General features: G+C 45.3%; 1 protein-coding gene across 13 annotated transcripts in view; it reads left to right on the forward strand.

Annotated features, from left to right (window-relative positions):
- Nucleotides 1-23,135, forward strand: part of gphnb (gephyrin b) — a 76,017-nt gene that overhangs the window by 46,970 nt on the left and 5,912 nt on the right. For 6 of the 13 annotated variants that reach the window (XM_035144565.2, XM_035144561.2, XM_035144553.2 and 3 more), the window contains exons 9-18: nucleotides 7,956-7,997; nucleotides 9,638-9,712; nucleotides 14,111-14,167; nucleotides 16,853-16,895; nucleotides 18,004-18,141; nucleotides 19,802-19,894; nucleotides 21,303-21,358; nucleotides 21,965-22,084; nucleotides 22,266-22,324; nucleotides 22,483-22,636. In XM_035144565.2, coding sequence (XP_035000456.1) covers nucleotides 7,956-7,997; nucleotides 9,638-9,712; nucleotides 14,111-14,167; nucleotides 16,853-16,895; nucleotides 18,004-18,141; nucleotides 19,802-19,894; nucleotides 21,303-21,358; nucleotides 21,965-22,084; nucleotides 22,266-22,324; nucleotides 22,483-22,636 — 837 coding nt within the window. The remainder of the gene's footprint in view (nucleotides 1-7,955; nucleotides 7,998-9,637; nucleotides 9,713-14,110; nucleotides 14,168-16,852; nucleotides 16,896-18,003; nucleotides 18,142-19,801; nucleotides 19,895-21,302; nucleotides 21,359-21,964; nucleotides 22,085-22,265; nucleotides 22,325-22,482; nucleotides 22,637-23,135) is intronic. The other 7 variants (XM_035144560.2, XM_035144563.2, XM_035144562.2 and 4 more) reach the window with 5 other exon arrangements.

Raw genomic sequence — 23,135 nt, forward strand, 5'->3', positions numbered from 1 at the left:
GATTATTTAAGTAACGTAATTGAAATGAATGGTGGATATACAGATTTATGACATAGAGTGCCTCTTAAATCCTCTAGTGAGCCTCATCTGATGCATTATTTGATCAGTCAGTATTCAGTGGTTGTGTTAGCTCCAGTCTTAGGGTGGGACTTCCTGTCTGAAATAGAGTTAGTTTTGGTTAAAGGCAAAATCGAGATTGCTCCCTTTAAAGGCCTTTTTTTGTATTTGTCCAATTTGGTTCGATTCCCAAGTGAACTCATCCTCTTGATATTCCTGTGTGGTTCAGTACAACTTTAGCGGTTTCCAGGGGGGGCCTCTCTTTACGTTCACCGTTGGCTGGATACAGTTTGTTTTTTGCTACACATATTATCAAGAAACAACTTTTAATTAGTCAGATCAGTCAATGACGATTCAAACCTGTGAAATGGTGACGCTCCAGAAGCCGGCCTGCCGCTCTCCCCTCGGTGTCACCAGGTTTTCACCTTGATGCATCTGCAAGTGCGAGCATCACTTACACTCGCTGCACTGTACACTGTTCCAAACAGCCCATCAACTTGACTGATGATGGCATTTATTTTGATTGAACAATCTGCTGCTCTCACTCTCGTGGGGCCTTTGCACAAACTCTCTCAGGTGCAGGCTGTGGTGCACCTAGAGGACGCTGCCGCACTTTGCACGGATCCTATAGCCTTTTCTTTTTTTATTGATGAATGGCTTGATGTATGGCTTTGGAGCCGGGGCCAAGGCTTATGGAAATCACCTCCTCCCTCTCCGATGAAGTGTGGGAACTGAGTCCGAGTGTAATTCAGCTCACGCCACATCCGTGACCTTCACTGTGGACGCTTTGTCTTTCTGGTCACTGCCGCAAGACAAAACAAACCCGTGTTAATATGCACACGTGTGCAAACAGTCAGGCTCATACATAAATTTACACATATTACACATAAATAGAAACAGAATTTTCCTACCTGCTTTGACCATGAGGGGGGTGACTTGGATTTGCTACATGAGACACTGTTTTATTATGTCAGTACATATAGAAAATTAGAAAATTACTTATTTAGTTATCAGCTAATATCAGTCATTTTCCTTCTATCCATCCATTATCTATGCTTCTTATACTATGAGGGTCATGACGGGGAATTGAACCAATCCCAGCTGACATTGGACAAGAGGTGGTGTACACCCTGGACAAGTCACAGGCGTTTAAAGACAAATTCATTTTGTTGTTTTTATTAATTCTTTAGATGAAAAAATGTCTTTCAATTAGGAAAAAATGTCCATCTAGATTCCCATTGCGAACTCAAAGAGAAGAAGCTTGGATAGTGATCCATGGCAATCTGTCCTTTGCCGGATTTTGAAAGCAGTCAAAACAAACATGACGTGTCATGGTGTGTGTGTGTGAAAAAAAAAAATGTCCGTGGCGTTGGGCCCAGGCCTGATCTGTACACGCTCCCAGTATCATCACTTGCAAATGAGCTGTGACAGAGGATCATTGACGGAGTGAAGTGATCAGACAGAGGCAGATGAATGATTTATGTCCGGGCTGTATGAGTAAGTGCCGTTTCCAACGTCAAGTGAAGCGGCTGTGGTGAGACAGATCAGTCATCTCCGGGCCCGTACTTCAGCTTCTCCTCCTGTAACCCAGCAACGGTGCAGGAAACCCCACAACTATCAATATGTTATAGAGAGGAAGTGTATGCATTTGTGTGTGTTTGTGTTGTAAACTTCTGCTTATTTTGGTGCTGTTTTTGCGCTAAGAGGATGAAACAGAGAGGGGGGGGGGGTGTTGAGGAGATTTTGGCCGGTCTTCACTCTCTGACCCACCAACTTTGTTTCTTCTTTATCTGTTGATGGCTACCAACCAAAGAGAAACCAACTCTACCTTTAACTGTGTTTCTGTGACCGGATGCTTGTGTTGGTCAGTTTATAGCAGAGGACACGGACGCCTGCTGCAGTGTGACGCTCCACCACTGTTTTACAGCCTGTGTCGTCATTCCTCCGAGGTTTTATTCCCCGGTGGAAACGATAGATAGCACTTGTTATATGCCTTCGTGTCCTATTGGAATTATTCACACTGGGTTTCACCCGACACTACTGACACTGTGTGTGTGTGTGTGTGTGTGTGTGTGTGTGTGTGTGTGTGTGTGTGTGTGTGTGTGTGTGTGTGTGTGTGTGTGTGTGTGTGTCAGTACCACTAGATATGTGTTATTGTCCTCCTCCAGTGCAGTAAAGCTCATAAAAAGTGACTCTTCGTCTCCTGGTCTGCTGGAGATGTGGAGGATTTATGATGGAGTGAGTGAGAAAGAAAGGCGAGAAGAGAGATGGAGAGAAGGAACAGAGAGTGGGAGGGAGCGAAAGCAAGAGAGAGAGGGAGAGAAAAGGAATGGAGAGCTAATGAGTTAGAGAGGACAACGGACTGAGTGGGAGGTGGGGAAGGGGAGAAGGATGGAAATGAAAACGAGGGGAATGGACACAGAGGGAGCAGAGGACAGTTTTGCGAGCAGGGCCCATGTGGCACAGTCTGTTTGTCCTCCAGTATCCATCTGTCCGTGCCCGAGGGCCAGTCCGTTACCTCCCATCACTTCAGGTTCCCTGACCCCCGACTCCATCCTCTCAAATGACTAGGTAAATGACGAAGAGTGAGGGAGAAGGAATCACATACGTCTCCTTCCTCAGCAGAAATGCTCATGGGAAATACACATTCACACAGACATGTGCGCACACACACAGCAGACCTCAGTCATGCGTGTATGATTTAGCGCAGCACACGGCGCCGTATGGGCGACTATATACTCTCCTCCTCCTCGTTCTCCACCTCTTTATGTCTCTCTGGCTGTTCGCTTTCTAGTGCGTCCTATCTCTCTCTCTCTCTCTCTCTCTCTCTCTCTCTCTCTCTCTCTCTCGCTCTCGCTCACCCTTCCTCACTCACCCTCTCCCAGTTAGTGAGTGTGTAAAAGTGTGTGTGTGTTCTTGTGTGCATGTGCCAGAGAGCTCATTCTGTTCCGACTCCAGGCAGAAGATGGTAAGTACTGTCTTTCCTCCTGCATTGCCGAGAGGTTGTTTACAGGTTCTGTGTGTGACTGTGTTTGTTTGTGTGTGTGCGTGTGTGTGTGTGTGCGTGCACATTTGTGTGCCTGTGTTTTAATAAGCGAAGGGTTTTGTATTATTAGCTGAGTGGGCATGGGGGTGGATGTATTGCGTTTGCAGTGTGTGTTTTGTAAATATAATTTGTGGTCCTCCATGCATATTTGTGCATGTGTGCTGCTGCTGCTGATGTTGACGATGCCTGAAGGAGGAACGCTGACAGGCCGGGGATGAGTTCAGGGGGTAGGAGGGTGAGTAATGTAGCGATGGGACTGTGGACTGAAACTATAGCAGGGTTGTTGGGTATGATGAGGAGGAAGATGATGAAGGGGCTCATGTGCCTGGTACTGTTTCTGTGGTGTTAGGCGGTGGGGGACATGGTTACATAAAAAAGCAAAGAAGGGAGGTTGAGAATGAGCAGGCAAGACAGCGAAGGAGTCTCACAGGTCTCCTCGGTGTTAAAGCCAAGCAAGCAAACAGTCACCTTCTCAGAAACAGAAGCCCCTACTCTGCTGCTTTCATTCTCCTGAAAATTCATGCAAGGAGCAGGATAAGAAAACCCCTCAGTCCTGGCTCCTCTTGCTGTTATACCTCGTGCCCCGAGTTATCATGTGCTTCCCCCCTGCAGCACATACTGTAAATGGAAATGAGGCAATATGGATGAAGAAGCGCCTGGCTTCAAAATCCATGATGGCTTAACACGGGTCACGAGGAGAGGCAGTGGGGAATCGATGCATCTGTGGATGATGACTCCACCGATAGTTAAATGCCAGGTACAGAGATAGATTTGCAGCTTTATCGATGTTATGTTGCACACGGGTTCTTACAGAATTGATCTGTGCAGGTCCGCTAATGTCTTCTTGTGCCTTTTTATGTCCCGGTTGTTAATTCCTGCTATTTTACAGAAACAATAAAGCATCGATACAGTTTCATGTCAACACAGGCCGATGGAACATCCAATCCCAAAAATCTAATTACATTTCGATTCAGTTCACCAGGATGTACTCAGTAGGCTGCACTACAGCCAGTTAGCTTAGCTTAGCACAAAGACTGGAAAAAAGAGGAAAGTGGTAGCGTGACTCTTTTATACAAAGCTAACAAAATCCATCGAAAGCTCAATAATTAACCTCTTATATCTTATTTCATTTGAAAATGTAAGATGGAACAATTATTTGATCAAAATGTCTTAAAAAGGCTTGACTTGTGTTATATATTTTGTTGACGTCACCTCTTGATGATTCTCGCCTGAGTCGCCAGTTTGTTCCACTACAATCAGGAAAAAATATATATTCTTAGAAAAGCAAGCTTTGGGGCATTAGAGGGACTAAAATATTCCTCTTGTACTGTCAGATTTTTCCATTACTTCACTTTTGAAGACAACAAGATCTTGAGGTTCTATAGAGAAAGATTTCACAAGGAGTTTTTTTCTTTTGATATCTTCTTAGTCCAATCTTTACGTGGCCTCGGGGGGAAATTGAAACATGCACGTGAAGGTGGAGCATACTTCCTCCTCTCTGTTAACAAGAGAGACGGCAGCTTTCAATAACCGGATGGAAGAGGCCGCGTGATATTAATTTAGCTGTGAAGAATGAGTCGATACCCGGTTAAATCTCAGGTGCAGGAGGGACGGCTGAGAGACGCGAGTCATATAGAGAGCGGGATGTATTTTAATGTGTGTGAAATACTGTTGCAGGGACCATGAAAGTAGCTGCAGGCAGAAGGAAAGTGCTCTTTTGTCTCTGATTAATGTACACACATTCAGCCCCCCCTGTTCCTTTGGCTCGTGCTACTCATGGACCATTTGGGTCAAATTGCTTTCGGCATTAAGTCAGAGTCAGTTCAGCTGAGTCCGGTGTGCTTGTTCATGTGTGCATAGAGCGTGGGTACGAGGTGGCGTTCTCATTCTTTCGTTATTAGGACATATGGATATCTTTAAGTGTAAATACACGAGTGTCAAAGAGCGTTTAAATGTGTTTCCAACTCAACACAAATGCATCATGGCCACGCGTCTGCATGTGTGAAGTTTGCGAACATCGTGTGCGATATCATATTTGACTCGAGTTACTCACGCCCACTGACTCTGAGAGTTTGCCTTGAGGGCGCCGGAGAGAGAGAATGGAAAGACGACAAGAGAGCCGTGAATAGCAAGGCCGAGACAGAGAGAGAGAGACAAACAGGCGGACGGAAAGAAAGAGAGGGAGGAGAGAGGACAGACAGGAAATGAAAGGGAGTAAGAGGAATGGATGAGACTGTCTGACCAGCTGTACTGAACGTGCTCATCCACCATGTGATGAGAAGAACCAGGAGCTGGTGAGCCGCATAACACGCGGCCGTCAAATCAGCTGTGCTAGCTCTTATTCTCCGCCATGCTGGCAACTCACTCAATAGCTCATTAACTTCTAATAGGTGAAGACGTGGAGACGGCCATGGGAGGGCGGTGATGAATGGCCGGGGCCGGACCAGGGAGCGTGCAGCACATGCTCCTGGTCAGCTGCGGCTCCTGCTTGTTTGGCTCCTGCACGGTTGATTCATCCACACCTTTATTTATTCCAGGGTGGGAGCAGCTTTTCTTTTTTAATAACCCACTGTTTTCAAAGCGTAAGCACAAAACTTAAAAATACGTTTATAGCACCGACATCACACAAGTTGAATTTGACAACTCGTCAGAATCCTGCACAGTCAGGCGCTGTGATATTATTCAAAATATGTTTACAGTTATAAAACTGAATCTGTGGTTCGGTTTAGATATGAGGGAAGTGTAATCCAATAACAAACCAGCAGTATCTTACACAGCTGTTTTTTTTATGTCAAAAGATATGTTGAAGAAACAGCTGTCTCTTTACTAACAGTTTATATGTAAGGTCTGTTAATCTAAATGTCAAAAAAGGTCCTATCTCACATTGTTATTAAAAGATTTCCTGGATCTGAACCTTGTGTAGTTTGCTCCTGCAGTTTCAGTTTGTAGTCGCCTGTGGTTTCCTGCCGTTGTCCATTATCTGAGGAGCGGAGTTTGATGAGGGTAACTACTGTGAATCTGCACCGTTTCAATTAGCAGGGAGGGGACTTTAATCTCCTTGACAGCCCTGCTTTAAAAAAAGAGTTTATTAAATCATCTAAAATGTTATTGTTTCATGAGGAAAAGGTCGGGAATCGTCTGTGGATTTTAGTAATAATTCATCATGAGCTTGGTTGTCATGCCCGACATTATTTTGTTGGGAATAGACGTGATATTTTTTAAATAGATTTCACAGCGATGTGTCTTTTTTTTTTTGTTATTTTTTAGCTGGAAGGTTTTTCCACCAACAAACACCTCTGCCGGCGCAGATGGCCCTGTTTTTGTGGTGTTTTTGTTTTTTGAATCTTGACAAAACAAGCAGATGAAGGCGAAGCCGTGTGGAAGCTGTCAGGGGCCTCGCACGAAAACAGTGAAATGGCTGTAGGTGATAAACAAAAAATCCCAAATCCTGATCGACTCCAACGTTTTCCGTCCGTCAAAATGCAGAGAACTTCACGGGCAACCATCTTGTAGAAAGAGGCACAAACATAACATCCTCCCGACCCCGTTAGCAGAGTTAATAAAAGTCTTTTAAGCGGTTTGGTGGGGGCATTGTTTTTAAAGGGTCTTACCACAGCGTGAATGAAAACGTGTGACCCCAGTGGAGCAATAATAGGTGACACTATTGGGTGCTAGAAATAAATTATGTTGCATTTTTCTGGCTCATTTTTTATTTCCCGTGGGATTTGTGTCGTACAGTGTGTTGTGTTGCATGTCTACTGTGAGCAATATGAAGGGATGACTGGATATTGAGTTCTGGATCAATATTTGACGCCTGCATCGATCACAGGGCGTTCACGTACAGGAGTGTGTGTGGTTTGCATTATTTATCAGTTACAATCAATTTCGGATATGTGGGACCTTTAAAACTACCAGAAAATATATAACGGTGTTGGACCTAGCATAGCAATGGCAGCACTGAACACACAGTAACATTTCTTACTTCTGTGAGTTCAAATATCCTGGGTATGAACGCCGCCATCTTGCATTTCGAGTCTGCGCAGTAGTGGTCAAGGGTCGGAGCCGCGGTATTGAGGTCCCGCCGATGCACGCGCTCGACCAATGGGAGTTCATTACTCATACTGCAGTCAGCCACCAGGTGGTGATCGAGACAGTAAACACGAGTATAAAACTGCAGGTTGTTTGTGATATTGAAGGTGACATCATGCGTGTTATTTTGAGGCAGGTCGTGTGTTGCATCTGCAGACAAACAGAAAAACACACGTGTAAGAAAGCGATGAATCAAATCAGTGAAAATTTGCTGTGTTTTCTTCATTAGTGTTTTTACACCGTATGCAATAAGGAGTGTGTGGTACAGATCATAAATGCAGTATGTCTCTATCCTGGAATAACATGAATGCATACACATGAGTGGAATAGTAGCATTGCAACCATTTATTCTGAAAGACACACTGAAATTTAAGCAATTGTTTGATGTGAAACCTTTTTTCCTATTGTTCTGATGGACAGTGAAACCCCATGCAACTCCTACCTGCTGTCCTTACCTGTCCTGTCCTGACTTGTCCTGTCCTGTCCTGTCCTGTCCTGTCCTGTCCTGTCCTGTCCTGACCTGACCTGACCTGACCTGTCCTGTCCTGTCCATTATGCCCTTTGGCTGCCTTGGCCCATCCGAGACAGTCACACAGAGACCTGTCGCACCGACGTCCTCCTGAAAGACAGAGGGCGTTGTCCGCTCCAGCCGTCAGTCTCTGTGTGCCTCTGACAACCCCCCCGCCCCTCCACCTGCTCGACCCGGCTTTGGCTCCGTTAACCCCTCTTCTCTTCTCCCCTCCTCTCTCTCTCGTGGCAACAGGCGCGGCTCCCCTCCTGTTCATCCACCCTAAGCATTGCTGAGGTACTCCTGCATTTGTTCTAATGCACTGTTACGGCCGTCATCGTGCCATCGGTTTCTACCCCCCCCCCACTCACTTCCTGCCTGGCATGGTTGCTTTCCCCCTCCTCTCTTAACCCTTCTGCCTGCCACACTCCTGCTGTCTCTCTTGTTTTTTTACAATCCTTTCTGTCCCTCGTCTGTTTTTGTGTGGATGTCCTATTGTTGTGATTTTATTTTGTTGTTGTCTTGTAGTCAAATGTCCCGTTGCCCCTCGTTCTGGTCCAAGTTCTGTATCTAACCCTTTGCCTTGTTTCCGCACTCACACACCCCCCACAAAACAAACACACCTCCTCCTCCATCACTTGGCATATTCCTCAAACTGCATTTCAACCTCGGCGCTGAAGTTGAAAGATGCTTGAATTATGTATTTGAATGAAAGTGATATTGCTTGCACAAACAAAGTGCCTTTCTCTCCGTCTGTGTGCACACCTCAGTTCATTTAAAGGGGCCTCTCTCTCTCTCTCTCTCACACACACACACACACACACAGGAGCTTGTGGTGCTGTCTATGTGCTGGAAGCCTTCACAGAGCTGCTGTGCTTGTTACTCTGGCCCAATGACTCTGAGCGATGGAGACACGGCCTCGGTGCAAGGGCATAGAATAGCGCTGACACTTGTCCAGTGGGATGTCGAAACCCATTGATTACTTGTAATTGTGTGGTAATGAAATCTGGAAAAAGAGTTTGGCAGCAGATTTTAAAAAAGCAATGTCTGACTCTTAGATACTAAAGATCTCAGGGATGCTTTAGAGATAATTGTTGCTTTGTTTTCTTAAATATAAAATACTCCAACAGAATCAAATCAATTACCTCTTTTCTAAAAAATTGAATTGCTCTTTTCTAAGCTTTAAGAAAACTAGTTCAGAAACAAATCATTGTCATTGGATTACTTTCGTCTCATTACTTGTAACCTGCGTTAGAGTTGGAATTTTAGCTTATCATTGATATTTAGTTTTTTCCCATATAGCTACAATTGAATTACAGAAATTGTATATATTCTGCACAGTAGGTTTTAGGTTATTTTATGTCTATAATTCAGGTTTACATGAATTATAGATAATCTATAATTATATACATCCCTCCAACGTGACACACATCCCGTTGGTCAATGTAGCCAGAGAGAGGCCTCAGGTAGGGTCAGAGGTCAAGCACTCACTCTTAACTTTCACTTGAACACACACACACACACACACACAATGATTGAGAAATGTGTCCACAGTAGCAGCGCTCGACTAGAACCGTTGGTTTCATCATCCATCTTTGGTTGTCTTGTGTTGGTGGTGGTTAGTGTTTTCCAGTGATTTGTTTGCCACATGCTTTTATTTTGAAATTTCCTTTCATAGGATAGCGGAATGTGCGTCAGCTTAGTACTGGCTTAGTTCTTGTATGTGTGTGTATGTGTGTGTCCGTGTTTTAGTGTGGAAAATGAGGAGACTGTGTGCAAATGTGTTTCACCACTAACTGAAATGTCATATTGATCAGGGTGGGTGTGCATTCTTGTTGGCTGCACAAGCGTGTGTGTGTGTGTGTGTGTGTGTGCGTGTGCGTGTGCGTGTGTGTGCGTGGCATGAAGGTGAGTGACTATCCTGTGGCTCCCCCCAGGCCTCACGGAGAGAATTCAGGGCTCACCTGGATGAGGTCATCACGCTCAAGTCAAGGTACTCTACCTTGGACCAGGTAAACCCGCTAATCTTCTACCAACCTCTTATTCTACCAGCATGCAGGCAACTGGCATCCCACATAGCACCTCACCACACGAGTGGCACGACACCAACTCACACAGCAGCAGGCAGAGAGGCAGCTCAGGGAGAGAGAGAGCATCCTGCTAAAGCATGTAGCACTGGAGCAGGTTAGATACCCTGGTCTTACTGCAGGTTCTTGTCTTTGTTGAATGTCAAAGAACAACACACACAGCATATGGATGCTTTGCTAAGCGACAGTTAGAGAAAAAGAAAAATCTAGAATCCAGAAAAGTGACCCAGTTTAAAACTGGTATTAACATGCGGTCTCTGTCTGGATATCTTATCTGGATTAGAGAGAGAAACCCACAGCAACAGAGATTAATTACGGGTCACAAGCATCATAATGCTGCTCAGCGACCAAACTTGATGATTTAGCTAATGTTTTGTTGCTCTAAACAAATGTTGCAAGGTCACAAAACTCTGCCTTAAGCAAAATGTTCAGACAACCCATTCCACGGCTTAAAGACAAGGAATAGTTCTCATGAAGCAGCGTCACTTTTCTTGACTTTGGACTCATCGCTCATTTGCATATTGAAATCTGCTAACAAGCTAAATTGTACAGTCAATAAAACTGAGACCGGAAGAATGTTTATTAATACCAGCACTTGATGCAAAGGTCTGTGATCTGGTTTTATTATTATTATTATCCAGATACAGCAGATACAGATTATATGTTAATACTTGGCATAAATGGGGTGTTAGTCACAATAAAAACACACATGTTATACTTTCCCATAAAGCAGATTTCTGCAGGGGGAGATGTCTGTTGCATAAGACATTCTGAGCCAGGTTCAGAAGCAGCGTGGTGATACACGTGGCAACACGGGGGGGGGGGTGAGAAAACAAAGTTACACAAAAATTTGGAGATTGTCGCGCCTCAGAAGTTGCCCTGTGTGTCACCATGTTTAGTGGACAGCAACATTTCCTCCCCATGGCCTCTCTCTCTCTCTCTCCAGCACCCATTCTGTCATCCATCACCCACCTGGACATATGATGTGATATGTGTATCAGTGGCTGGTGATATTGTGTTATTTTTTTATGCAAATGATGTGAATGTATTTGTGTGCGTGTACCTGGTTTGGATTTGGGTGTGTGTGTGTGTGTGTGTGTGTGTGTGTGTGTGTGTGTGTGTGTGTGTGGGATAACAGATGAGACTTTGGGAAGCCCATGGGAAGCTGTGAGTGCAGTGGAGAGCAGAGGTCTTTGCCGAAACACACACTCCTCCTCGCCGTTATGTCACTCGTTCTTTTTCCTGCTGCCGTCCCCCTCCCTCAGGCTCCTACCTTCACTCCCCAGGGAGGAAGACTCTGGATTGCCTCAGTGGCATTTTGTCCTGCCCTCTACCGCTCTGTCGCTATCACTCCAGCACTTTGTCGTCTGCTCCATCCCTTTCCCTTCCTCGCTCCGTCCCATGGGGTGAGGCAGTTGAGGCCAGTTGAAACAAGCCCCCCTGCCCCTGTCACAGCCCTCTCCTCCTCACGGCGGACAGATAAATCTCCCTCTTTTTTGCATAATTTGTCTGACGGCTCCTTTGTTTTGTGCTGAGCTCAGCACTGCGGCGGCAGCATCCCATCATTTCCTGGAGCGTCTCCTCAGCTCGCCCGTTATTGGCCCCATCGATTTCCCCCAGGGTGGCTCGCAGCCCCCCGGGCCACGTGCCTCGCTGACCTGGCCACACTCACTATTCTGTGTTCGTTCGCACCGCTGCCGCCACCTTATCCCCAGCCCATTGATCTTCCTGGCAGATCTCCATGACAACCCGTTGTCAGGCTGTTTCCGCGGTGACGATGGGGATGGCGTGTAGAGTGATTAGTGTTTCTGGCTTGGAGGCTTGTGTTTTTGGATGTTTGTGCGCGTGCGTGTGTGTGTGCGTGTGTGTGTGTGTGTGTGTGTGTGTGTGTGTGTGTGTGTGTGTGTGCATTTCTAGTATACAGCGACGTGCTGTTAAGACCAGTGAAGGGTTGTCAGGCCCGACTCCTCAGATCCACACACTCACACAGATGTCAAGAATAGCCTTCACTTCACTTTCTTTTATTTTTTAGCCTTCTTTATTTTCGCTTACTATGGGAGTTTCACCTGCTCTCCTTGTGTTTGTGTGTATGTGTTTACATTTGCATCTCTCACATGAGCCCATTCTTCTCTCTCACTTGGTCGGTCTCTCACCAGTAATGGGGGGGGGTTTGCAGCGGAGGGTAGATTAGAAATGAGTGAGAGAGTGTTTGACAGTCTGCTTTTTTGCACACCCCCCCTTTTCCATACGTCTAAAAGCGCACCGTTCTGCTCCCGCACCCATTCTCCACATATACTCTCCTCACTTCCTAACACACCCCCGCATAGCTTTTCCACTTTGTCTCTCCATCTCCATATGCAAACTGTCCCCCCATGGCTCTCTGATGGTACGATCTTTTCTGCTGAGCCATTTTTTTTGCTATGTAGAGGTCTTGTTTTCCACCCGTGTCAGTCTGTCACTCCACACTGCATCAAGGTGTCCAGCTGTGTCTCAGTTTATGGTGACTGTGTATTTTTACTGCTTTAATCCCAGCTGCAGGACAGATTAGTGATACATTACCATACAGGAGTATGTGTGTAGCCTACTGGTTTAGGAAGTAGACAACTTGTGATTCTTGTGGTTTGTCTGTGTTTAAAGAAACCAGCTAAGTAGCGAGACTCTGATTTAATTGTTCTGCATTAATCGTGTCATTCTTTTAAATTTTAGATGTCCTCTGTAGTTAAGTTTTTACAAGGTACATCTTGTACGAACAATGTCCAAGCTGTCGATTGTTAGTTTTCATATGTGCTCTTCAATGTCTGCAAGTTTGATCTGTGTCTGTTTGCTGTAGCTGTATTTAGCTCCCTATTCCCCCCCTTTGTCTGTTTTCTTTCTTTTTTTACATCATACCTCTCTCTCTCGCTCTCTCTCTTCATATATATATATATATGAAGGGGCTGCAGTTGTGTCACAAATCTCCATCCAACCACAGCTGCCGCCATCATGTACATCCACTTGAAAATAGGCTTTGTAATATCAGCTGAGCTTGAAAATATAACACTGTCCGGTTAATTGAACAAATAGACATTTCTTAAACTAGGTCACAACAGCTAAAAATAAATCCATCAACTAGCATCCGAATCAAAGATTGTAGTTACATGGACGGCAAAATTTGCGCTACCAAGCCAATATAAATGAAATAAATTATGAATAACAGCTAAACACATACTAGGTGGTGACACAACAGAAAGATGGAGGATATAGGATAAATAAATATAAACCAAAATATCATAATAAACCATAATATATCTGTCGCATTTGGAGTTCCTGTCAATCCACGTGTTTGACCCTAATGTGTACTTTGACTTTTCAGTTCGGTTCGGTTGTGCCATCTGCTAACATGGAGGAGGTGGGATTCATCACCTATACTGCTGCCAGCCACCAGGTTGCTTATAGTGTGCCAACCCCTAGTGGCCACCTCCAGTATTGCGAAATAAGCACTACTTCAATAAGCTTTAGGATTTAGTGTGTTTGTCCTTGCATGGCCTAGAATAGCTTTGTCCGTGATCATGTAAAAGTGGTCGGCAGGTTCAGGGAAAGAGACGATGCAACACCAGTTGTTAAAATACATCCCAATACATTTATGACTGTGACATAAGTTGGAGGAGCAGTGTTTGAGCAGCCCATATAAAAACATGATCAAAACAACAACATCATATTTGCATTTAACAGTGATAATTAGCTGATTAAATGATTAGATAACATGATAAAAATGATCTCATCCCAAAATAAGTATAATGACGTCAATTTGTTGTTCCCTCAAGGGAAACCGATCTTGTAACAGTCATTAAAAATACACCAGAAGATATGTCATACAGCACATAAATACATAAACTCACAGGGAATAATGAAAATAGACAAACTAGACCTCGAGGCAGGAGGGAAAAAAATGAGATCAACAACCTTGCAACGTCAGAAATAAACTACTGAGGAGTCACTGACACAGAATTAATATTTGTATCTGAATTGTTCCAAGTTGTCAAAAGGTCTGTCTGTAAGTGATCAGCGGTTCATCATCACAGAACCTTCAACTCTTTTCTGTTCACCTCTCTCTCTCTCTCTGTCTATCTCAGTTCTCTCCTCACTGCTCTTCTCCCTCCTCCTGTCAGGGCTGCTTGTCGTATAGCGGATGCCTGTCTGTCCACTTGTCCTCTCGTCCATCCGTCCTCTCGTCTGTCTGTCTGTCTGTCTTGTCCGTCCTGTCTTGTGTGTCTGTCTGTTGGTGTTGTTGTTTGCCGGGACAGATGCACTGATGCCTGTGATTCGATGCTTTATCTCCACTAGCTCCAGTGTAGGTTGGAGGGGCTTAAAGATGATCGCAGGAGGACCTTCAGCTCTCGAGTAACTATCCCGCCCCCCCTTCCCCACCTTTGCCCTCTGCCCCCACCCTCCTCCGAGGAGCGCGCAAAACAAACGCCCCGCTCTGTGTCCCCACCCCACCCCCTCCTCCCCTCGCTTGCCTATAGCTTTCTCTCTCGCTGTCGCTCGCTGGCTCTCTCTCTCTCTCTCTCTCTCTCTCCCTCTCTCTCTTTGATTGTCTCTCTACCTTGTCTGTTGCCACCGGTCTCCTCGTTCTCAATCTGTCTGTCGTTCACTCTCGTCACTCTCTGTCCGGATTCTCCCTCTTCTCCGTCTCCCACGCACACTTTTTCCCGTCCCTCGTTGTTCAATATTTCTCTGTCCGTCTGTCTTTCTTGCTCTCCCTCCATCCGTCTGTCTATCTCTGTCTCCTGTCTCTCCGGTTTAACATGCTCTGCTTTCACTAGCTCTGTCTGGTGTGCTGGATGTCTGTTTCAGTAAAATGCCATCAGGCCGCTCCAGTGGTCTTTTATTGTTTCCGTTCTTTTTTCTCCCTGTTTTCCCTCCTTTCTGCTGTGTCTCGGCTCTGTAGTTTAGTGAAGTCTGTCCAGTCCGTGCATCCTGTCTTTGTTTCTTTTTCTTTTTTTTCGTTTCCGGGCTGTGGGACCACGTCATGCTGATCCTCATCCTCCCACCCACCCACCCACCCACCCTTTGTCTCTCTATCTGTCCAACTACCTGTCGTTTTCTATCTCTCTCTCTCTCTCTCTCTGTCCATCCCTTTCCGTTCCCACCATCCCACTCTCCCCCGCCCGCCCCACCTCCCATCTCCCACCCTCTCACCTTGGCTGTTTGGTGCCCAGTGGTGTCGCAGTATTAGCCTGTAGTTACGCTAGCGGTGAGGGAGGGGAGGAGAGAAGAAGGGGTGGGTGGGCGGGTGGGTAGAGAGACCTTCACCTTCACCATGGGTGCTTTGGTTCTCCATACACCACACACTGCCCACACCCAACTTATGTGATACCTCCAGGTTATTGAGATGTAGCAGTTCAAGAGAGGAAGGGAGGACTGTCAGAGCTCATAGGACACGTTGGGCCAAACGACCAATAAACGAGGAGGAGATTAGTTATGTCACAAGAGGGCGTCAGGAAGGCAAGAAGAAAAACACCGCAGACTCGTGCCCAACTCACGTTTGGCCAATAGATGCACTTACTAAATAACTTTCCTGAAAATTCGGGCTCAAACCTTAACTTTGGCCTGTAATTTGTGTAGGTGTATAAAGAATAGTGATACGAGAATTCTGAGCCAAACATGTAGCCGATTAAACTGCAGCCTCTGATTCTCTTTTACTTATTCAGTGTCTCCCCGAGGCTGAGATTCCCAAAAGCATGTTCTCACTGTATCAAAACATCTCCCTCACACGGACATGTTGAAACTGTTGTCGAGCAAATTCAACATCAACACACATCACCGTCATGTTAGCTATCGTGATTAAAACATGTTCAGCAGGAGGTTGGTAGTTTCTAATGGCAGTGACCAGATGAGAAGGACCACTGATATGTCCACGTACCACCTGCTGGCTTTCATTTGCTAGTATGTATGTTATGATCAAGACACATCTGGTTAAATGTGTGGCTCAAAATCAAGAATATCTCCAGCCTGAGAAAAAAAATGTTGCTTTCCCTTTGTAAAGTTTAAATGGCAGTGGCGCTCCACAGTCAAAGTTTGACTGATTGTTAACAGCAGAGAGATGACAAGGAACGTGGAGCAAGACGGGGAAACAACAGGCAACAAAGCTCCTCGACCGGAATCTAATTGGTGGATGTCTGAACCCCTGAAGGCCTCCAGGACACCATGTTTTCCTCTACACCTTCTGCAGAAACATGACAAATCGTACTGTACATGATTAGTAAGAAGTATGGAACTGTGACACTGCAACTATAGAAGAAGTTTGACTAAAACCACTCCCACCCTGACAGGGAGGTTTATGGGAAATGCGGCCATTACTTTGAGAAACAATGTGAGATTACCTCTAACCGTCTCCATTGTGCTTTTCATTTGTTTTTCATTGTTATACTGAACATTGGCACATTTTGATCTCCATTCAGTCACGGTGGACTTCACCAGGCTGTGGTCTGAAGATGGTTTTGGGAAACTCAGCCCAGTTTGAACCCACCCTGCTCTCCTCCCTTCCTCGCCATAGATTAGACGTAGTTAAGCGCCATAGTGCAGCGTCAGCGATTCCCACAGAAGCCCCAGTGTTCTGCACCACATCTGAACAGCCACTATCTTTACTCGACACTACATTTCCACTACATTTGATGTTACAGCACAGTTAATACATCTGTTATGACCTTGTGATACGATATTGTCACTCTGTATGTTGTTGCCTTTGTCCGTAAATATATATATATTCATATATATATACATATTTATACATATTCAAATGCTTTAATCTAATTGTAGTGTAACATGTCAATGCATTTATCAGTGTGAGTACCACCTGCGTACAGTAAGTGATGATAACTTTAATGCAGGAGATGCAGCCATCTCCCAACAGCAGGACAAAGTGCGCAGTGTAGTGTGACACGGCTCTTGCCAGGGCTTTCTGACTGTTGCATAAACAGCTTGTCAAAAGAGCAGCCTGGATTCCTCTCAAATCACCACTGCCTCTGCTTTCTCTCTCTTCGCCCTTTGTCTTTCGCTCCCAATCGCTCCCTCCATCTCCAGGTGCAGTCACGATGCAGCAGCAAAGAAAATATCCTAAGATCAAGTGAGTACTAAGCTCCCGATTCAAAGGCGCTCTGCTCCGTGTGTCGCAGCCGCGCGTCGCCAAGTGTGCTCTCAAACACGTAGGAATAGATTTTTAAATGAGCATGGGATGCGACAATGCGAGCATGGTTTCTGTATGTGTGTGTGTGTGTGTGTGTGTGTGTGTGTGTGTGTGTGTGTGTGTGGGGCTGCTGTGTTGTGTTTGCACGCCCATGTGTGTGTGTGTGTGTGTGATGTTTTGCCAGAGGTTGTTAAGCCTCATGTTAAGCATCAGAATATGCTGTTGAAGCGTAAGTGTATGTTTAAAGGAGAGAAATTGGGTCAAGGGAAAAATCAAAGCACGGTGCCTTTCTCTTCGCTGTGAGGCAGAGAGGCAGTGGGAGAGCGAGGCAGGGAGCGATAAGGGGAGAGAGAGAGAGAGAGCAGATTACACATTAGTTACACCTTGCTTTGTTCCTTTTACCTTTGGAATTATTAGAGAGGTATTATTAAACCAACATGGCTGCTATCGGACGCCTCTATCATGCAGCTGGGTTCCACAGCTTCTGCAAACTAACAGGACTATTTCCTGCCTCTTCATGGTGTTCAAATTGTATTATTACACGTATATGTTCACCAGAAATAAGTCACGTTAATCCAGTTTATATTAATGTGGAAACACAGGAGATTACATATGTTTATTTATGTCTAATGTGCATGTGTCCTGGGTTTTTTAATTTGCCCTTTGCTGCAACCCAGAATGCTCAGATCATCTTAACAGATTTTTCTTTCTTGTGGCTCTTGGGCTAAAAGGAAAATTCTTAAAATACAGTTTTTTTTTTTTGTCTCCAGATAGTTGAGTGCTTTAGTTTTCCTGCCTTTGGTGCCACATGTTTGAGTCCCAGCAGATTTCTTTCTCCTCTCCCTCCCCGTCTTTGCTGTCTTCCTCTCAACTTTTAAACCGTCTAAATTAAGAATTAAAATGCTAAAATTGGTGAGTGGCCTGCCCCAACTCCAGGATGCAAGGATGCACTTTATAAAAACAGCTATTTGTGTGATTTATATAAAATTATTTTGTGTTATATGTAGATTTTTTATGACAGTGTGTATAATGTGTCGTGTCTTCTCAGGTCACAGTGCAGTGGACATCACCAAGGTGGCCCGAAGGCACCGCATGTCCCCCTTCCCCCTCACCTCCATGGACAAGGCCTTCATCACTGTGCTGGAGATGACCGCCGTCCTGGGCACTGAGATCATTAACTACAGAGGTGAGCAGGACAGATGTTTGCTTTCCCCTTTAAACTGTCGAGCCGGCCGAGCAAACAAAAGAACGCCGGAGGAGAAGATCCCCTCCTCACTCACACCCACGTAAATGTCCCAAATTTGTCAATCTTGCCCCTTGACATCTTCCCATTACACCTGCTGACATCAGCGGCTGAGCTCATCGGGATGTTGACGTATTGCACCTTTCAGATCGATGCAGCGACATGCGCTCGCTAAGTTCACATGACGGCGTTTAAACACTCTCTGTCCGCAGCGGGACACTTTACTGAATCAGCAGCCTCTGTCTGCAGTCCGCAAACAGTCAGAGCACACACACACAAATACACACACACACACACCTTTCTTGGCTTTAACCACCCGTGCATGCATGTAGCTCACAGACAGCCCCTCTGTAAAGTTTCAGGAAAATGTCCGAAGTTCAGGTCATAAAGCAGCTTAAGACTTTACATGTTTAAGTTGAGGGTTGATTTTTTTCGTCAGAGAAGTTATTTTAGCACCTGAGGGTCTTGTCATCCTTCGGGCCTCAGCACCAGTGGAGGGAGACACAGCACCAGGCTCTGGGCCAGAGGAGAAAAAGACGCAATAAAAAACACACAATCTGTAATTCATCTTTGAAGACGAGGCAGCAAGTACTGGGGGCAATAATGGCCTGTGGTGCACATGACTTCTAGATCAATGGTGGGAGAAGGAGCACTCTTTCTTTTGCCAAGTGTAAAGGGATGTTTCATGTTCTTGGAAAGAGGGAGTCAGTTTCCGGGGTTTGAAGGAGGACAGAAGAAGAAGGGAATAAATATTCAGGCGGATAAGAGATGCAGCAGCTCCCCTGCTGGATCAAGACAGACCTGCAGGTGTGTGTATGAAGAGTGCACTGCGGGTTAGTTAATGTATAGGCTTTATTTCTAATATTCTACTTTTTTTTTTTATTTAACTCCCATTTAAGTTATTGCCAGAAAATGTACACAGTCACTCACATTCAAGACTTACCTTTTTTCTGACTTTTGAAAGACTAATAGAATATTTATATAAGAAATGCTGTCAACTTAGAAAAAAAACAAGATGTAAGGATCGGATGAGAGCACATGAGTCTTCCTCTGCTGCTGAGATGTGTTATTTACAGTAGATTGTAATGACTGTCCTCTAATAAGCTGATGTGTGTATGTGTGTGTGTGTGTGTGTGTGTGTGTGTGTGTGTGTGTGTGTGTGTGTGTGTGTGTGTGTATATACATGTTTTGTTTTTTCATTTTTCGATATCAAAGCTTAGATCTTTATATTAACACCCACATAATCACAGCAGAAGAAATGCTATCACAGAGATGCTATATATAGCCATATGGCAGCTTATGGTATTTTAATGCCGGGATTTTTCTCCCCCACCCACTCTCTTCTTTTCTTTCATTCCTTTCCTGTCTTTACTTTCTCTGACTGGTTGTATCTCTGCAGAATCTAGCTGAAATAGAAAAGGAGAGAGAGTGTGTGTGTGTGTGTGTGTGTGTGTGTGTGTGTGTGTGTGTGTGTGTGTGTGTGTGTGTGTGTAGTGGTCAAGTTGTGAGTCTTACAGAGAGGTCCTGTCCAAGCTTCTCCTCCTCATTTGATAACCATGTTCTTCTTCTTCTTCTTCTTCTTTTTCTTCTTCTCCTCCCGCAGATGGGATGGGTCGAGTCCTGGCTCAGGACGTTTATGCCAAAGACAACCTGCCACCCTTCCCTGCCTCTGTCAAGGATGGTTACGCTGTGAGAGGTAAGTTTCGCCGATTATGGCCGATGATGTAAAACACACTCCTCTCCTCTTCTCTATCTCTCTTGACGTCTTAATGTCCCTCCGCTGCAGATCAGTTCAATATTTTCATTGCAGTCAGGTTTGCTGAAACTGAAGAATCATTGTGTTGATTCTGAACTCAGATTTTTAACTCTGCATTACTGCACCTATTATCCACAAAGTCACTGCTGTCCTTTCTTAGGAGGAAGTTTGAGAGCGGAACCAGGCCAGTGTGTCTTTCTTCCTGCTCAAGTGATCTGACTGTCCCACTTAGACATGAACAGGACACTGGGGCAGTGGAGAACAGCCTCAGGAACAATGGGAGGGCTTCTTCTGCCAGGGCAAAGTGGAGGAAGAGTGACGCACTGCACTGTGGGAAAGAGACGGGGCTCTGATCTGCCTCCAGGTGGAGACGAGTAACAAGAGATAAAGTTCTGAAACTGCTTTGGGGTTTACCTTTGTTCGGAAAGACGAGTTTCGTCCCAATGTCTGTGATAACTCCTCGGAGCGTTTTGTTTTCTCTGTGAGGGCTGAAGCGAGGTTGGTTGTCTGGGAGTCCTGGAGCGCAGCGAGCGGCCTGTTAACCTGGAGAGCAGGGTGGCAGCTTGTTGGCTCCAGGCGGCTCAAAAGCTCTTGCATATAACATCTGCTGTTGGCTCTGGCTGATGGAGTAGGAGGAGAAGAACACCACGTCTCTCTGGAGTTTCTCCATATGTCCTGAGGGCCTGGCGCCTGCTGAGGCAAGCGTGCAGATCTCAGAGATTTGAGAGCCGAGACCGTGGGTGTGGAGGGAGCGGATAACCTTTTGCCTTCAACAGAAATAGTTACATCCACCTTTCTCGATCACTGGGAGTTAGAGGAAAAACTCAAAAGCTGAATGAACTTTGTTTAGGCTATTAAATGGGTATTAGGTAGTCCTGAGGTTCAAGCTGCAGGTCTGGTAACGCAAAGTTTCCTCTCGTGAAAGCAACGGAGGATTTGAGTGATTTGCGTCACCAGCCTGTCCGGCCCTTAGCCCTTCCTCCCCTCAGCAACAGAGCTACAGTTGGACGTGATGAGAAAGTTTTAATGCCCTTGTGTTTTTTAACGTGTGCACCGTTAACTTAAAATTTTTAGATTCTTCAGAGTTTTCACAGGATCTATAAAAAGTCTTAAATTTAACTTTACTATTACTTTCTATACTTACATTTATAGGTGTAAGCATTGAACATTTTGAAGCCTTCGTTACTCTGGCATAAAAAGGACGCATTTGTCCGCAGCATTCGAAGGAGCCTCAGTCGTCTTCTCCTACTTGCTCATTCTGTAATGAACTGAAATGAAATGACACACTCCTACACACACACACGTTTTCACACAGGTGTAATGTTATTGAATCTTTCTTTTATTTCAGCGGCTGACGGCCCAGGCGACCGCTTCATCATCGGAGAGTCCCAAGCTGGAGAGCAGGTTTGGACCCGCTCTGACACACAAGCTGTCTCTCGCTCACAAAAAAGACACGGACACAGTCACTTGATAGAAAATATACTGCTTTACTTTTGTCCTTCACCTCGTGCCTTGACCAGCTGTAATCGCACAGGTGATGAAAAGCCCTTTGCCCCAAAGCAGGACGAGAAAGTCCAAGCGCTGCCAAAGTATAAAACAGATTAGAGCTGTGAGACGAGAGGAGGCTACAGAGATTTATCGACTGCCCTGACCTCTCGTCTTCAACAAAATCAACACACATGCAAATACGCACTCGATACACACCGTTTGCAGATCTTTATATTCTGTCACTGTTGCTCTGTGCTCTTATGAGTTTGGGAAACTTAAGTTGAGTCCGTTACTTCAGTTCAATTATTCACTTTACATTAGCCTCAATGACTCTATATAAAGCTGGACGACATCACAGCTCCCAAAAAGTGAAGCCAATTCAACTTGATCGCCTCCTGGTGGCTGGCTGCAGGATAGGTCATAAACCTCGCCACCTCCACGTTAGTAGATGGGACATGGACCAAACTTAAAAGTCAAGGTACAAATTTGAATCGTATATATTTGTCCTGTTTCCCCGTACAGCCCACTCACACAGTGATGCCTGGTCAGGTGATGAGGGTGACGACAGGCGCCCCTATCCCCTGCGGGGCCGACGCCGTCGTCCAGGTGGAAGACACCGAGCTCCTCCGTGAATCTGAAGACGTAAGTGTGACACTTCCCCCAACGTATACAGAACTTAACCAAAACAGGCAACAGCAGCAGAAAATGGCTTCTGTTGGTTTAGACTTTTACAGTGAGTGAGTTTAACCCAGAGATGAATGGGACGCATGATAAATCTGGATCTGTTCACAGTTGTGGATCTGACAGCTTGTTTGTGTTTCAGGGCACAGAGGAGCTGGAGGTACGAATCCTAGTACAGGCTCGTCCAGGGCAGGACATCAGGTAAATGTCCCCTTGTGCATGTGAGGGTTATAGGCTAATAAGAAATACTGCAGATTTGGTTTGCATCTCATTCTAAGCGGCATCAAACTCATAGAAAATGTAGGTGCAATTTAAAACATTTGAATTAGCAGGATTTAATTGGGTTCATCTCTCCGCAGGCCTATAGGTCATGACATCAAGCGTGGGGAGTGTGTGCTGGCTAAGGGCACCCACATGGGCCCGTCCGAAATCGGCCTCCTGGCCACTGTCGGAGTCACAGAGGTGGAGGTGCAGAAATTCCCTGTGGTGGCCGTCATGTCCACAGGAAACGAGGTGAGGGTCACCATAAGAACTTTATATTCATTTTGGAAACTGTGCCCCATGTGGTCAAATAAAGCTACTGCACATTATTACCTGCGCCAAGGAGGTTTAAGTTTTGTCTGCGTTTGAAACCATCACATCATTCATATTTATGCACCTTGACACCAGAACAACCCACGAATTGAGTGTTCATCTGTTTCATGTATGGTTTAACTTAAACGTGTTTATCTGTGAACGGGTGTTTTCTTTTTCTGTGTGACTGATGAGTAGTTTATATACATGGGGTGTGTAACCTTCATGGAAATCCTCCCCGGACTCTGAATACCCATAACACCTTGTTGTCAGTGCTGTACAGATATATTTAATGTATAGATAAATCAGCCACGGGTCCGTTACATCATGGCCACTTGCAAAACTACCAAGGTTTGTCCTCGTGTCCCCTTATTAACACTGTATGGTACAAATTATGATGCAGGCCGATACTGTTGTTGTGTTTTGTCATGAAATTGAC

Source organism: Hippoglossus stenolepis, chromosome 20 (assembly GCF_022539355.2).
Source record: "Hippoglossus stenolepis isolate QCI-W04-F060 chromosome 20, HSTE1.2, whole genome shotgun sequence".
Taxonomy (NCBI): Eukaryota; Metazoa; Chordata; class Actinopteri; order Pleuronectiformes; family Pleuronectidae; genus Hippoglossus; species Hippoglossus stenolepis.